Source organism: Toxotes jaculatrix, chromosome 3, assembly GCF_017976425.1.
Source record: "Toxotes jaculatrix isolate fToxJac2 chromosome 3, fToxJac2.pri, whole genome shotgun sequence".
Classification (NCBI taxonomy): Eukaryota; Metazoa; Chordata; class Actinopteri; family Toxotidae; genus Toxotes; species Toxotes jaculatrix.
This window is the reverse complement of record NC_054396.1, coordinates 10577160-10593915: the sequence shown is the minus strand read 5'-3', so window position 1 is coordinate 10593915 and position 16756 is coordinate 10577160. Positions and strand designations below refer to the sequence as shown.

General features: G+C 41.1%; 2 protein-coding genes across 2 annotated transcripts; one reads left to right on the top strand and one right to left on the bottom strand.

Annotated features, from left to right (window-relative positions):
- Nucleotides 1-144: 144 nt before the first annotated feature.
- Nucleotides 145-2149, top strand: LOC121179364 (cytokine-like protein 1). Its single transcript, XM_041034165.1, has 4 exons — nucleotides 145-387; nucleotides 496-540; nucleotides 1055-1201; nucleotides 1301-2149. Exons 1-4 carry the CDS (start codon nucleotides 241-243, stop codon nucleotides 1400-1402), a joined length of 441 nt encoding a protein of 146 aa, XP_040890099.1. The 5' UTR covers nucleotides 145-240; the 3' UTR covers nucleotides 1403-2149.
- Nucleotides 2150-9451: 7302 nt separating this feature from the next.
- On the bottom strand, nucleotides 9452-11603 carry msx1a (muscle segment homeobox 1a). Its single transcript, XM_041034082.1, has 2 exons — nucleotides 11079-11603; nucleotides 9452-10852 (listed from the first exon to the last, which is right to left on the bottom strand). Exons 1-2 carry the CDS (start codon nucleotides 11509-11511, stop codon nucleotides 10434-10436), a joined length of 852 nt encoding a protein of 283 aa, XP_040890016.1. The 5' UTR covers nucleotides 11512-11603; the 3' UTR covers nucleotides 9452-10433.
- Between the last annotated feature and the right edge of the window lie 5153 nt (nucleotides 11604-16756).

The following is a 16756-nucleotide window of genomic DNA, read 5'->3' as shown; positions in this document are numbered from 1 at the left end:
ATTTGGAGCTTACATGAACACAGCTCTGATGCTATCTCCAAAACACAGCAGACCCTAAATATTTCCCTCAGTCTTGCTGCGCTTCCACGTCATCGCCCATCGCTATTTTTTTTTTTTTTTTCGACCACTCCATCCTTAAAACTGCAGCAAGTCCTCCTCTGTACGGTTTGGAGCAGCCTTGGCTGTACAGGCAGCTGGAAGCAGGTCCTGAGCAGCGCCAGCGCAGTGCTATTCTCCGACATGAGGCTGGGACTGGCCACTCTGGTGTGTTTCTTCAGCTTTGTGTTGCAGTCGGAGTGCGCGCCTCCGACCTGCTACTCCAGAGCGCTCGGCCTGAGCAAAGAAATCATGGCTCTGCTGGAAATAATACACAATTACCATCGCACGGTAAGCACTTTGACGCTGATTGCATTGCTGTTGCATACAGGGGCTTTTTAAACCCTGTTAGACCGGTGCTGCGTACTATGTATTCTAATGATAATGCTTGATTTGCAGAAAACGTGTGCTGAAGTCCTACCTACGATCTTCCTTGATGTGCATGTAAGTTTTAAACAACGAGGTGATGCTTATGATGTGGGAGATACAAAGGGATGCTGTAAGTGGTGTTATAAGGGGTTCCCAGGAAATTAGGATAGCCACTGATAACCACTTTCAGAAGCCCAATATTAAAAGCTGACGGAGTTCATTTATTTCAGAATCCAGGAAAACAATGATCCTAGTTGGAGAAGAGTTGTAGCTTTTACTGTCACCACCCACAGGAAGCTAATTCAGAACAAATAAAATCAAACCAGTGCGTTGTTTATTATTATTTGTGTGACAGAATCTAATCTGTTAGGGATCCATAACTTGTTAGTAGGATGAGGGTTTGTGAAATAACAATGTACATAAAAGTTTATTTGAAATGACTACTTGACTACATTTGTGCAATCTGTAAGTGGTGACAGGCAAAAGCCTAATAAAAGAAAAAAAAAACCATAGCAGTTCACTAGAATATTCATGAATACTGTAAGTGGTACACACTGACATTTTAAAAACACTGTTTATGTCTTTCTAGAACGCATGCATTACCACCAAGCTCCGTGACTTTCTCTATGTGGTGCTGAACCATCCCAATGACCACTGCAGAGGACTCCCCAGAATGGTGCTGCTGAAACGTAAAATCCAGAACTTGTACACCATCATTACCAGAATTTGTTATCGGGTGAGAAGATCTCAAAAAGTCTGCAGTGTTCTTGACTTCCAGCATTCTTGTTTTCATGCACGAGTGACTTGACCGCATGTCTTTGTTTTTCATTGGCAGGACCTGGTGTTTTTCATGGATGACTGTGAGGCTATCGATACTGGCCGGAGCAGCCCTTACTATGCAGAGGACAGGCTTCAGCTTCTGCAAGAGGACAGATGAACAACACACAGAGCAGACAAAGGACACTGGTCTATTACATTCATAAAAACACATATCAGCAATATATAGAATGTGTGTACAAATAAATGTACAATACACACCACAGCCTACAGTGTATTAGATGCATCATTTGGTTTTGGCAGGACACACAGTGTTGTTTCATGCTGTACCTAGTTGGCTCCAGCAGACTCATGTTAGGGGACATGTGTGTGGTTACATTCCAGCAAGGAGTGCAAAACTTTCCACAGGAAATTTGCTGAATGCCAGCCATGCCGAAGAAAACCTTGAAATAATAAACCAATAAGAGATGCTTGTGAGTCGGATTTTAACCGCTGCTTACTTACCAGGGCTGATCAAAGGTCTGTGTGTCATTAAGAGAAATATATTGTGTTGTCATAACCCTTGGTCTGACTAACGTGTCTTAAAGGAACACTATAAAGCATTTTGAAAACATTGGAAGAGCTGAACATGGTGGTTGAAAATGTTATGTAAGAAATGGATGTTCTAAGCATTGCTTTCAGTTGTACAGTATGTTCTCTCAGAATTTTTTTTTTTTTTTAACCTGTCGTTTAAAACCAGAGAAATTATCACAAGTGCTGCTGCTGTTGCTGCTTATGGCCTTAAGCACAATGCATAAAACTCTCACTTTTGTACACATATTAGAAACTCAGTTTTTTACATATACTTAATGACAATATCCATACTTTGTCTTATATATTATATGCAATAAAATCTGTCTTTTATGTACTTGTTGATTTTGCCTAAAATTAATTTCAGAATTCCTGCCTGTCTGCCACTATGAACTCTTACTGTCTGCCTAAAATACAACTGTATTTTGAGTAACCATTGTTTAAGTCACTGTACAAAAACATTTTTCCTAAAAAAGAAAAAGAAAAAACTAAAATGAACTTGTGGCTATGTCTGGAATATGTGATTGATGAACTGTGAGTGGAAAACGTGGCTTTACATAAATCATGGTTCTAACTAACTTAAAGTATTAACCCTCCCAAAAGGAGAATGTAGCTTTGTGCTTTTTGGGCAAATACAAAGTCAGTAATGACTGTTTTGCTATTGTATTGCATGTAGTGTTTTGATCCTGGAACAATCAACTAACAGGGAACACTTTGCTTTCCTGATTCTATTCATGGGCTCTGCTGCTCTCTGTTGGAAAGACTGTGTAACCTGCAGACAGACAGGCGGTTCTGAAGTGTGTTATATACAAATGTGGAAGTGTTTCTGTGATTTGGAGGCCAGTTAGACCTTAAACATGCTACCAACAAAAAAAAAGCTTTTATTTGTCCATTTTTCCCCCATTGTTTTTTGCATGTGGATAAAGTATTCCCTCATCTGGCATTGAGACTTTTTATCTGATATGTCTCGTATCCTGCTCAACCCTCCAGTTAATTTAGTCTGTGTTTTAATTAGACCTGTTTACACGAGACCATGACATAAAAGTTATGTTTTGTATAATTCAACAGACTAAAACTAGATGAATCCAAGTAGGGAGTCTTGCCTCATTGGCCCTGGTTTACATTCATGTCAGTGCTGAATGAAAATGAAATTGCAGAGGCTTGAATTTACTTGTGATGGGTAACCCTTCCCACTGAACACTCAGCCAGCTTAACTTCTGACAAGTGAAGCTTAAGTTACTCTTGTGTGTTAAAGTGGAGGACTGTTGCCAGCAGGGGCTTGTTTGACAACTCTCTCTGTTCATTCATTCAAAGAATCCCCAACATGGCTTGGCTGCCAAACAGTAATTAATGAAAGAAACAATCATGGGAATTTTACAGTGTGTTTGTGATTTTTTGCCTTCTGGGTTTGCCTTTCTGACTAAGCCATTTTTCACTTCACAGTAGGAAGTACATGAGTGTAAAAAATACAATTCAACATGTCTGTATTTCATTTAGCTGCTTTATTTTCAGGGTCCTGGTGTTTTGCAGTGCTGGCTCACTGTCACTGCCATGGCTTACTTGAATAGAACAAAGCCACTGTCAATGCTCCTGGTAACACCTATGTGTTTCCTGCTATGACTGGTTAAAATGTCAAATGTGAAAGGGCCTATTGTGCAGGATTTAGCAAAATGAAATACTGATGGGCAGCACTGTTGAGCTCCACTGAAATGCTTTCACTTATATCGAGGGTTGTTGAGGTGCCAGTTATGGAAGAACTGTGATGCTCCTGGGTCAACAGCACGAGTCAGTTCTGAAGGCTGGCTAACAAGCAGGGTCCCCCTGCAGTGATCATCGTTGCACTGTTGTCTGTGCTCAATGTGTAAGTTGATCTTCAGAAGGAATATGACAGTGCCTTGATCGGCCACAAGATGGTGCTGGTTGTCACAGATCTATGGTGCCACATCAGAGGATGGTAGTTTTCCATCATTTTATGCCCCCTGACAGACAACTGTTTAAAAGGTGTCTCTTTCAGAACTGATGTTCTGTAAAATTGCTTGTCAGAATGCAACCACAGCTGATTATCTCTATCACCTCAATGCATTACAAGCCTAATTGTCCTCAGGATTAATTAGGGCTTAATTTTAGCTTGCCACCACATGATTGTCATGTGTTGCATCTTCTGCAAATGTTCACGATTTTAAAAAGCTATCATTTAAAACAGGTATTAAGGCCTGAGTTTAAACTTTAGTGATGAGAATTTAGGGTTTTCAGTTTCTCTGTCCCACATAAAATGTGCATTGATAAAAGATTAAGGAAGGACACATGGATTCACGAGGGTTTTCAAACTTGTGCTAATGTTGTAGAATTTGAGTTTTAGCCCCCAAAAATGTCAAGTAGCACAATGTTAATTCTAAATGTCTGTATTTCATTTAGCTGCTTTATTTTCAGGGTCCTGGTGCAATGCTGGCTCGCTGTCACTGCCATGGCTTACTTGAGTAGTGATATTACAATCACTACTGTGGATTGTAATATCACAATCCACAGTAGTGAAACAACACCCATCTGACATTTGTTAATCACTGGCCCTGACTGGGGGGTGGGAACCCGCTTGCAGCTCCATCACTCCCATGTAGAAGATGTTTTTCATCTTACAACACACACTAATCATTTTACTAATCATTTTACAGCCTGCAGTTTAGGTTTTGTTTGGCCCATGTTGCAAAAGGAATGTTTCTCTTTTTGTGCCAAGAATCCTGTTCTTGCACTTCTGAACCATCAGGCCTGAACCCCTCACTGCTAATTAACTAACCCTACAAAAATGAAAATGTCAGCAGCATGTGGCTCGTTAAGAAATCAGCCCACGGTGCTGTTATAAAGCTTAATTCCTCTGCTTATTGATCATCATTAGAGGGCCGCAGAGTCCGCGTTATTTTCTATCATTAAGGCAAAACGAGAACAGAACATTTAAACCGCAGGCGGCCAGGTAATTTAACGGTTTTTATGTTCTGTGACACTGCACCAAAAATGCTAAATGCTGCAACAATAAAACACAACAACGTAGCCGAAGGGTGACAGTAATCATTCTCTGCTTTGTTGAAATAAATTACCTTGTAAAGGACAGATCAGAAACCTATTTACATTAAAGTTTCGGTGATGCAGTTTGTGATTCACTTTTTTTTTATGGGGTTTTCAGGCAATTTTCCATCACATTTAGCATTTTTATTGCATCTTAAAAGAAATGTTGCCTCATTAGTCCACATAAGAAAATGTTTCCCCCTTAATTTCCAATAGATGATTGGCACACACTCCGCACTTGTTGTAATTACGCTGCTCAGTAAATCTGGCTGCGGATAGAGGCGTTCAACCCGCACTCAGACTCAAATCTCTCACACATGAGACCGAGGCTGCCCCTCCTGTCAACTGTAAATGTACCTTATAAACCCTCAATTGTTCCATGGGTTTTACACGTTGAAGTAATTATTCAATAGAGGGTCATCGGAGGACTTCTAATGCCTGTGACTGACCATCATACTTAGTGCAGTTATGAAGAGTTGTTCTTATTTCATGGATTCACGGGCGATCATTCTGTTGTTATCTCTGTGCTTAATAACTCCAGCCATATAGATTAAGTAGCCAGAATCTGGTCATGGACGTAGGTCAAACCAAAATAGACACCGCCCTCTAGTGGACACTACAGGCCATTTGATTACAAAGTGAAAAGGTTTGGAACCTTAATTCTACTTTACTGAATCTGTTTTAATCCGTCTCTGCTTGGAGGCAACACTTTTATCACCTTTACATAATAACTCGAGCTGACAAACAGTTTAAAAAAATGATAAAAGAAACGATGAGTGGGCCTATGATTTCATGAGTAACATTCAGTGGCTGTCAGCATGTACATGTGCTACCTGCAACTACAACGTCCAGCTCAATAATGTATTAAAATCCTTTCTTTAATATTGACGTTTACTGTGAGATGCAGTGTCCAAACTGACATCATGGTGAGCTTATTACATTTCGGTCATTTTTTTAAAACATGTCATTGTTGTACAGTTCACAATATAAGAACATCTGGTTTTCTGCAGGACACTGGTTTTTACTGGTCTACTTGGTAAAGGCAGCCGCAAGAAATTGGTGATGATGGCTATCTCTGATTTAAAACATCCAGGCTGCATTATTAATAGTATTTACAGCCTCTGACTGGCTGGACTCCCACTGTATCTATAGCTGAAAAGCAGGGACCGGTCGTTCGGGCCTGTCTTAGTTAAATCTGGGTGTTTGTAGTAGTTGTATGTTTTAAATGGAAATTGGAATAGTAAACATGTTTCCTGCGCCCAAACAAATTTGCCTGAGTTAACATGTTGTGAAAAACAGACTTAGAAACAAACAAACAAAAATCTGTAGGTAGTAAGTAATTTAATCGAAAATTTGTCTCTTATTTTCCATTCCCCTTTCCCCCGCGCGATTATAAGACATTTTCTTAACAGCCAGGAAATGATTAAATGTTTAAAGAAATTGTCATAAGCAATTATAAACACGAGGTCATCCTCAGCGTTTCCATTTTTATAGAAAGTATTTCTTAAAAAGTTGTCATTGCTGTGCTTTGTCCTACCGAAAAGGTTCGAAATGGCCCAGTGGCATATGAAGAACTTACACTCCAGACTCTGTTAGTTTAGTTTTCATTTTTAGTTTAGTATGTTTACCTTAGGTGGGTTAAATTTTAAACCTTTTCATTTAAAGAGCTTATGTCACACCGACTCTGAACAGAAGGTGGTGGTGTGGTATTTGAAAGAAAATAACTTGGGTTTTTACAGATTTGATGGATTTTGGCTTAAGAATTGTCTATGGTCAGTTTTTACCCATATTTCAAATGTTAATAATGAACCTGCTTATTATATTAGCTTTTTCTTAAAGGTTCAGTTTTCACTGGAATTGTATTTACCCTGACATCACTTTGTCTAATATTTTAAATAAAGTGACAATAAATGATTCCTGATTAACCTTTGCGCCTTGCAACAGTCAGACAAGCATATTAATTTATGCTACAGATCTAATTTCTTACAATAAAAGTCTCATAAAATGTACAAAGATTTATTGAATTCGTTGCAGAGTTAAAGCGAAAATTTTAAAGACCCGAAAACGTCAATTCATTTCCATTAACAGGCATGACTGTTTCATGAATTAGCTCATGAGTCAGATCACTGTATTTATGGGGGGAAAAATAATGGTTAATTGGTTTAGAAGGAAGCTTCATTAATGATCAGGTATCACACAGGTTTTAAAATGTGTGTGAATGTGTTGGGGGGAAAACGAAAGGTGGATAGATCAAGAGATGAATGAAACAACCTACAGTTTAAAAAGAGAAAATCTGTTTAGATCTAAATTTGTAACTAAATGTGAGCAACGAGAGCGTTTTTTTTCTTTTCTTTTTTTTCTTTCATTTTTTAAAGTTTTGGTGGGTTCATCCCAAACATTCACATTTTATCTTCAGCATTGATCTCCTTTGAGCTGGGCTGTGTGGGATAGAAGAGCTGACATTTTTCTAACATCAGTTCTAACAAACTATTTGTTAAAGGATAAAAAAAAAAACCCCGCAAACTTTGGTTCATCACTGGCGGTTTGACAAACTCTCTTCGTTAACTTCTATTAATGCAGCTAATTAAAAAAAACAATAACGCATCCTGTAGCTGTCCTGGGAGACAAACTGAATAAAGGTTAAAGGTCTATAAAACAACCAGTTACCATATTTTTAAATAATAATATTTTATCTAAGGCGACTTTTTATAACCCATTTTCTAGTTCTGAGGATCGGGGGGGGGGGGGTTAACTGCAGAGTCAAACAGGCTCCTGTGATCTTTTGAATGATATAAACAAGTGAGTTTTGTTTTCTGTGTGTCTCCTGGCATGATAGGGAGTCGGGGGGGTAGAGGGTGGTGGTGGAGGTGGTGGTGGTGGTAGTGGGGGGACAAAAGAATGAAAGCATTTAAAAGAATGGACGGATCCCCTTTGGCTCTTTTGTGTCAAGTTTCTTTTCTTTTCAGACGGAGCGTTCATCCGTGTGATTTCAGCTTATTGTCAGGGATTATGTATTAATACACGCTTCATGGATAAAATGGAGCGGAGGAATATACACCAAATAAATAAAATCAAAAATATATATGTATATCGGGCAGTAGGCTGTAAGAAAACACTGTAGACTTAAACTGATTTCATAAGACGTAATATTATGAAACAGAACGGGAGATTAAAAAAAAACCAAACAAACAAACTGACAACTGATTCTTTACTGATGTCTCTGAAAATAAAACCAGGACTTTCAGGCCCTTGTTTAGGACAGCAGCCTGTCGGCGCTGAGGAGGAGGAAATCACAGCACAGAGAGGAGAAGTGTTGCCCGTCCCAGTCCCCCGTTGACATTTTAGGAATGATAAAAGTTCCGCCTTGCCTGGAGCTACAGCCTCGCTGGAGCCGGCCTCAGTCTGCGGCAGATTGCCTTTGCTCATTACAGCAATTATTTTACTCCAATTTAACCCCTGCCTGAATAGCAGGGAAGTCAAGGGAAAGCCTTTAAAACTGCTGCAGAGTGGCCTGTAATTTTCCCCCCAATCTGATCTCTGTTTTGTCATTTAAGTCTAAGTTCATCACACGGGAGGTTAAAAAAGTATATGGAATATACTATGTATATGTATATTATAATATATTTTTTTCTTTATGTGCTCCAGTATTGTAATACGTTTATATGTGGATTGGCACATGAGTCCTAACACCCTGTCTTCACCATAATGGCGTGTCACCTGGCTCATTTTACACCCTAAACACTCCATAATGACATTCTAGTGAATTGTTTACAAGCAATTTAGCCCAAAGAAGCAATCTCCAATATTTATCGGTGTGTTTTGAAGCCGGCACAACTGGTTGCCCCCCCCCCCCCCCCCCCCCCCCACACACACACACACACACACATACACACACAGACAGACACAGACACACACACCACCACCACCACCCCTTTCTCTCTCTCCCCTTGTCCACCCCCTAAAATCTTCTGGCGCCAACAAAATCTAGGTTAGTTGTTTCAAAGCAATAGGCAACAGCTGTAGAAATACATTCCACCAAAATAACATGTGACAAGTTTAAATTCACAGCGGACACCAGCTCTGAAAGGCTGAAATGTGCGCGTCTTTGCATGTGCACAGGAAAAAAAAAAGGTCTGAATGTAACTACCTGACGACCAGCTATTGGACGGTGGGCTGTATTTGTCAGTGCTGTTATGACGAATGTGGGTCACATGAAGCCTTTAGATCTCAATGAAATTCCAAAATGAATAATATTTAAATCATGCTGTAATCAAGCTGATCAATGTTGCTGTTTTCATGTTTTTGAATCTGCTTTTATAGGCCTGACAACATATATATTTTTTACTTCCGCTTCTACCCAAATAAACTTGTTTCTTCTAAGACCCTATAGGCAAGTAGTTACACCACTCACAACAGCCCTAAACCTCATCCTAAAATAGACAGAGAATTTTAAAATACCAAGTATTTCCTTAGGTTTTCCGAAAATATAAGAAATTCTATTTTTCCAAACCCAGTTAAGGGCTACTCAATAGTCAGATTTTGGGGCAGAAGGCAAATGTCAGTCAGAACGAACAACTTCTTAATGAAAAAGAATAAACAATTTATTGTTAAGTTATGTCACAAATATATTCATAATATAAATGAGGATATTCTTCAAATATACATTATTTTACAGTACACATATCCCTTCCGAAGGGAATCATTCCAACAACAGACAGTGCTGTTATAAAAAAAATAAACAAATAAAAAAACAAAAACAAATGCTGTGGTTCATAAAGAGCATTCATTGACACTGGATTCAATAACCCACTATAGTTACGCATTGACATGAATGCAAAAAAAAAAAGAAAAAAGAAAAAAAGAAGGTTTTCGCAGTGTGGCAGCAGCCCACAAATGCGATGAAAGCCCCAACCTAAGTTTGTTGGTGCAAAAAAAAAAAAATATGTCAAGCTGCGCAAAATTATTTACTCATATAGAGGCTTGGGAAATAGCCCTTTTTACCTGGCTGGAAGCAGCAATAGAGCCAAAGAGTGGGCTATCTGTGGCACACCGTGGCACACAGCCTGCTGTCCATACTTGAACGTCCATTGGTCATAACATCATAGGCCTACAGGTACTAAGTTGTTGCCCACCTCTGCACCGCAAAAATATCAATCTCAGAGTCATTTAGTCTCGCACTCATCTTTCTAAGATTTCAGTACGTTCATGACTGCTATGGTTACGCTATTTCAAAGTTCACTGGAAAAAAAACTGATTCAAACTTTAAGATTAAATGACTAATAAAGCTGGATTATTTTTGCAGTGTGTGAACTTACTGGCGAGGTCAGGAGAAGTGGATAAACTTCAAGGTCCTCAGAAGGGGAGGGGAGGGGGGGGGGGGTCTACAAGGAAGGTCCTGGCTCCCCTGACAAGATGTGACACTGAGCTCACCGCCAGGATGCCTCTGTATTTACTAGAGTGTCACCTCACCTGTCCAACTACACCCCCACTCCCACCCCCTCCCAACCCACCTCGCGCTTGGGGGCTCACAGAAAGTAGTCTTAACCCCTCGTCCTGCGTCCCTGTCAAGCCAGGTGGTACATACTGTATCCGACGTGAGCGGCGTACAGTCCCACGGGGGAAACCGGCAGCGAGTGCCTCTGGAACGGGTGCGACCCTGCGTAAGACGCGGGGACGTGCGCTCCAAGAGGAAAGGAAATCCCGAAAGCTGGAGGCAGCATAGGCTTAGCTGCCATTTTCAGTTTTTCGAGTTCTGCCTCTTGCAGCCGCTTGGCTTTGGCTCTCCTGTTCTGAAACCAGATTTTGACCTGGGTCTCCGTCAAGTTGAGGGAACTGGAGAACTCTGCGCGCTCTGCGATGGAAAGGTACTGCTTCTGGCGGAACTTTCTCTCCAGGGCCAGCAGCTGGGACGTGGTGAAGGGGGTCCGGGGCTTTCTGTTCGTCTTGTGTTTTCGCAGAGGGCAAGCAGGAGGACTCAACCTTCCTGTAACAGGAGAAAAAGCTTTCATTTTAAATTGTGGATTACAGTGCATAACGACAAATCCACTCAAGACGAGTCAACTGGGGACATATTCAAAACACGCTGAGTATGAAAAAATCCCTTCGCACACGTGGCCTTACATATTTTAGAATAAGAACATAACATTAAACCTAATTTACGTTTATTTCTCCAATCTCGGCTATGTGTTGAAACCATGGCTTGAACTTACGTGGAGGTGTAGGAGAAAAACGAGGACTCTGTATCCATGAAGTTCTCTCTTTACTGTCCGGGCTCTCGGGTTTAATCAGCACATCCTCTGGCATGTTCATAATCTCGCCCACTGAAAACGAAGAGCCCATGGGTAAAGCAGGAAGTGAACTATCTAGACTACCGAAAGAACCCATCCGTGCGCTTTTTCCGTGCGCCTGGGACGTCCCGGCCACGGACTGGGCATCCGGGGATGGCACCTCTCTGCTGGGTTTCCTGTCAGCCATTAGTGCCTCGACGCTGAAGGGCAGAATGGCAACTTTGGGCTTCCCGGTCTCCTCTGCGGGACTCAGAGTGGTCTGCATCTCGCTTCTGCCGACAAGAGACGAGCGGGGAGGAAGGTCTTCAGTTTTCAAACCAGCGCTCAAAGCTGACATGGCGATCGATGGGGCCATACAGGTCCGACTGCCACTGGTGGTAAAACGACTCTCGTGGGTATCGTGCAAAGAGTTACCAAAAAGTTGCTGCGGTGCGCCCTAAGGTGACGGTATCCTCATGTTTATGTGACCAAATTGGAGTGCGGGGCTATAATAAGGCAGGCGTGGAGAGAGAGCCAGCCAATCAGAGCAGAGATGGGCTGGCCCCTGTGATACTCAAAAAAAAAAAAAAAAAAAAAAAAAAAATCAGAGTAGGAAAGTTAACAATAGCTGGGCCTGCTCTTTTTTTTTTTTCTTAAAAAAAAAAAAAACCTCAACCAACTTCAGATAAACATAAACACAACAAACTCCAAGACTAAATCCCACAAAATGATCTTTTACCCAAATGTATACCTTATAATGATCCTGCCATTAACCTATTGATGTTTTATAATTAGGGCTTAGGCATGTGCAGTAGTATTATTTCTATTACTCATCGTATTTACGCCATCTTTGATAACTTCTCTGCCCCCAAACATTTGGATAAGCCTTTATTCATTTCGACCCACACGATGACTTTAGCCATGTGCTTACACTGCTGTGTAGCGAGCCTTGAATATTTCACAACAGTTTACTGCTCCTCTTTATGTGATGAACCTCTTGCAGCGCGCTGTTTATTGATGGCTGCGGGGCTCTAATCAGATTGAAACACACAGGCCTTCGCAGTCGTTTAGGGGCAATTATCGGGCTTGGAGGGGAGGGGGGGTCACTAGCATTTTTTTTTTTCCTCTTTCCTTTTTTTCCTTTTTGACTACATCCATTAAAGTCAAAAATTATATGGAGGCAAGGGGGCAAAGGGGGAGGATGCAGCGCGGAGCCAAGGGAGGGGACTGAACCCAGGACTGTCATTGATTTACCTGGCTGTACCTCCTTGTACCTTATCATTGTCTGCGGTCCTTTAAGAAGCGCGTTTTTCAATCATTATTCACATTAAAATTATCACCACATCTATATGGGAAAGTATTATCTCATTGGATGCAGGTATAAGGTTTTAATGTCCTATCAAATAATGTTCTTGCAATAAATTTGTACATAAACATGAAATAAAACAGGCTTCTTGAAAGACATGGGCGCGGATTACCTGCTTTTTTTTTTTTTTTTAGGTGCGCCCTCAGTTCTCAGGCAAGCGTCTGCGTCGCTAATTGCCAAGCATAAACAATCTGTCACGATTTGTCAGTCTCTCTAATGGGCAGACAAGTTATGTTGTTTTTAGGCGCCAGCAGCGGCAGGATCAAAGCGCTCGACTTTTAGGAAGGACCTATTGAAAAAAAGTTGAACCCGCACCGAGAGCGCAGCACCGCCTCCTCCTCCTCCACCACTATACCCGCCCTAGCCCAGGGACACTGAGCCATTCAGCCTGAAAAATTAGCTTTTTCTCAGCCGATCGCACGCCATTTCCATCTATTCAAATGAGCGCCATAGTTTGCTGTAATAGTAGGCTCCTCAGAAGAAAAGGTCAGCGCCCACTGGTTACTTTCAGAGAGTCCTTTTTACTGAAAAGGATTCCTCGGTGCAAGTGTTTCCCAAGATACACATTAGACCACATGACCCCAGTCTGAGGAGGTGTTTGTTGTTATGACTTTGCGCAGCACTATCTGGGGTGTTTAATACACTGGGGGAGTGTGAGACCCTCAAAGCACGTACCTTCATAATCTGTGCTATAACTTAAAGAAGGGGAAGTTATAATAAAGTTCATCTCCAGGACCACAGGGGTACGGCGGACCCCAGCTTTGGAACCAATACCTGATGAAGTTGTAACCTGCTGTGGTGTAGTCTGATTGGTTCAAAATATCAGTCAGTAAACAAGGTGGCACACTGATTTACCACTGATTCAGGGAGACTTCACTCTTTTGCATATACGAGCAAATATGACAGGATAATAGAAACAGCCTAATTAACTATTTAGTGAGAAAGAAATATTGCATGAGGAGTCCTTTTAATGATGGTGATTTTAAGGTAAGTGGGACACAATAAAAGAAATGAGGCCCAGAATGTCCATTACACATGTAAGTTGTGTTTCAAATGATTAAGAAATAAACCTGTAAAAGTTATTCTGCCTTTGAAAACAGTCTACTTCTCCAGTGATTTCCGGTTGACTCGTTCATATTTAAATGGAGGCCACAGGCGTTCTTTAATTACTGCCCTGCATTTTACAGCACATAACCTGGTTCCACTGGGTTTCCAAAAACTTAACACACAAGTCTTAATTTATCATTTCCTCATTAGCACACACACTGTGTATGCGTGTGTGTGTGTGTGTGTGTGTGTGTGTGTGTGTGTGTGTGTGTGTGTGTGTGTGTGTGTGTGCAGGTAGGAGGCTCAGTGTGCAGCTGCAGCGTGTTTGGAAACACTTAAAACCTCTAACCTGGAACGAGTGGCATTGCTCCGAAGAGCTTTGAAGTCACCGGGAGTCTCCGGGCTCCCACGTCCGTCTGAAGTCCCCTCTGCTTGGGGCTCAAACACTTAACCTGTCCTCCAACACCAACTCGTTAAACGAGTCTGCGTAAACACAAATTGGCGCACGTGAGACGCATTAACGTGCGCTGTTTTGTAACAACGCATGGCCTGCAATGTTTTTTTATGTATACTCTTTCAGAAAGTCATACATCATACAGATGCGTGACTCTCAAAACACTGCAGCTCTGCGCACCAGTGTTTTGTGATTTGATAACTATGGAGCAAAAATAAGTGCAAATTACCCAGCGGAGAATGTGACAAAAATATCACCCGAAACGACGAGTCTCACCTCTCATCGATATTAGATGATCTGATGATCACTGATCTCAGCCAAAAGTTGATTTTAATGAACATCTGTTTAAACCTGGCTCGGTCGTTGCAGAATCCGTGTCTCCAGTCTATTTGTCCGGTGAACAGAGGGACAGTGGTGTTGGAAAACAATGTCGGTGGCAATTAGCATCCCAAACATGGCCTTTCTTTGAGAAGACTGACATGCCATGGAGAAGACGATTACCATACCGTTTTATTTAAATCCAGAGGCAACAAATGAGGGCTGAGCTGAGATACAAAACAACTGTAAGGCTCATCGGGCCTTTATTTAACTTTATAAACTACCTTTGATTCCCAGTCAGGAGGCAGGGACTGCACACAAAGGCCCATTGTTGCCTCCTCTGAAAGTTGTCTTAACCCTTTTCATGCAAGGTCTGTCAATTTAGACTGTAAAGACATTAAAGGGCAGCGTGGATGTCAAAAGGCATTTTCAGGCAAAAATATTTGCACTTGGTGCAAGTAAATGACTTTCGTCTTGGGGGTGGGCAGGCAGTGACACCGCACATGTGAGTATAATTCCTTCATCTTGCTCACATTTTTTAATTTATGGAGGGATTTGCGCCTGCACGGGACATTAAGTCACACGGGCTGTACTCAGTAGAGATGAAGGTAGTCAAAGTTGTGAGTTTGTGGTGAAATAATCTACGGCAACATTTCGGTGATTTCGAGTTAATTTGATAGCGACTCGCTTTATGATGCACCTCAGAGAGATGAAAGAGAGAGTCGGCGCGGTCCAATCCGAGGTCTGCGTAATTATACATAATGTATCCTATTTCAAAGCAATTAACGCAATCAGGCGGACAGGGATCACTTTGCTGCCAGTAAGTAACAATGCCTCACGGTCATTTAAGCTTCAAGATGCCATTCACTCTCTCCAGTCAGTTTGGCAGGTGGATGTGTCCAAAGTCCAAAAGTCATCGCCTCGTTTTTCTGAAGCCAGTTTATCTTGCCTTAATCCTCCCACTAAAAAAAAAAAAAAATAATAATAAAATAAAATAAAATAAAATCTTTAGAAAATAAATCATTTTTACACATGAATAAGCCTGCTTACACCCAAAATAACAAACGACATAATATAGGGTTGTCGATATCATAATGTGTAAAAAAGAGGAAGAGGAGTGAGAGTGTGTATAAAATTTCAATTGAACGACATGAACATTAAAATGTGTCTGTGTCCTGGGCAGATCAGTTAACACTGACACAGACAAGCTCAAGCTTTGACGCATCTATTTTATCATGAATATTTAAAACAACAATCTACATTTATTACAGTGCAGCTCATATAGTGCATTCCTGCATATTTTGTCGTGCGAAGTTATTGGGATGTAATTCAGTCAAAGTTGTCATAGTTTACATTCTGTAAATCAATGTGGAAAAATTAAAAAAAAAAGAGAGCTAACAATACCAGATATTTAGTAGAGTGACTAAACACAATTTTAGTAGCAACCTTCGGTTTTATTTATAGGTTTTGATGTTTGAGAGAGTCAGTCAGAGTTCAGCCTGAAGCAGTGCGCTGCAGAGACATCCAAGCCTCGCTGAGCAGCAGGGAAACAAGCAGCTCGGAGAGAAACAGACTCCAAATGTGAAGGCACGCCGGATGACGATGATAAATGCATCTGAAGCGTCGGGGATTAAACCACTTCATGCGGCTTGAAGGACGGAGGAGAAGAAGAAGAAGACGAAGAAGAAGAAGAAGAAATAGATGTTTTTCGAATTATTAACTCTCTAAGTCAATCAGATCCACCGCATAGTGAACTTTATTCCCCATTCATCTCCCTCACCTTTCCCCGGCTGACAGGCAGGATGAATGTGTCCCACGGTGATGATAAAAACCCTCTCGCGGTACAGGAAAAAAAAGAAGAGGTTTTCAGCTCGGTTGTCGCCAGCCCAGCGGGGGGGTGGCACACTGTTAGAGGAGAGTCTCTAAAAAAGAAATATTCGCCTGGCATCGCCACAGAGTCACTCGGAAACGATGCACGATGGTTTAAGACTGTCTGATAAGATATATCGATATCCCTGCACTCTTGTGCTTCTGACAGCAGAATCATCTGATTTTCTTTCTTTTTTTCTTTTTTCTTTTTCTTTTTTTTTTGATACATAAGAAGAGCGTTATTTGGTTGATACTTTTCTTTTGGGACATACCAGTGGGTCGTGAAACAGTTCCGCTTCTCTGCTCTGATTGGCTGAGTCGCATTTAAAACCGCAGCAGTGTACCTGACACACCTGTGACCGCGTCACTGTTTGTTTAAATATTAATGCGCCACTTAAAAACCACTTCCTTCTCCTGTCATCGAAGTTATTTAAGAACTATAGTCCTGATACTTGTGGGAAGAATGTTATTTTCAGATAATAAGGTTGCTAATTTAATTTTAGAATGACTAAATGAAATAAACGGTGGCACATCTGGGTAATTATGTTCAGTATTATTGTCATTTCG

Excerpts from the sequence above, each read along its gene's own strand:
- LOC121179364 (XM_041034165.1), top strand. The coding sequence starts at position 241 with ATGAGGCTGGGACTGGCCACTCTGGTGTGTTTCTTCAGCTTTGTGTTG. Across the intron at positions 388-495 it reads TACACAATTACCATCGCACG|AAAACGTGTGCTGAAGTCCT; the intron begins GTAAGCACTTTG and ends CTTGATTTGCAG. Across the intron at positions 541-1,054 it reads CGATCTTCCTTGATGTGCAT|AACGCATGCATTACCACCAA; the intron begins GTAAGTTTTAAA and ends ATGTCTTTCTAG.
- msx1a (XM_041034082.1), bottom strand. The coding sequence starts at position 11,511 with ATGGCCCCATCGATCGCCATGTCAGCTTTGAGCGCTGGTTTGAAAACT. Across the intron at positions 10,853-11,078 it reads TTTTTCTCCTACACCTCCAC|GAAGGTTGAGTCCTCCTGCT; the intron begins GTAAGTTCAAGC and ends CTCCTGTTACAG.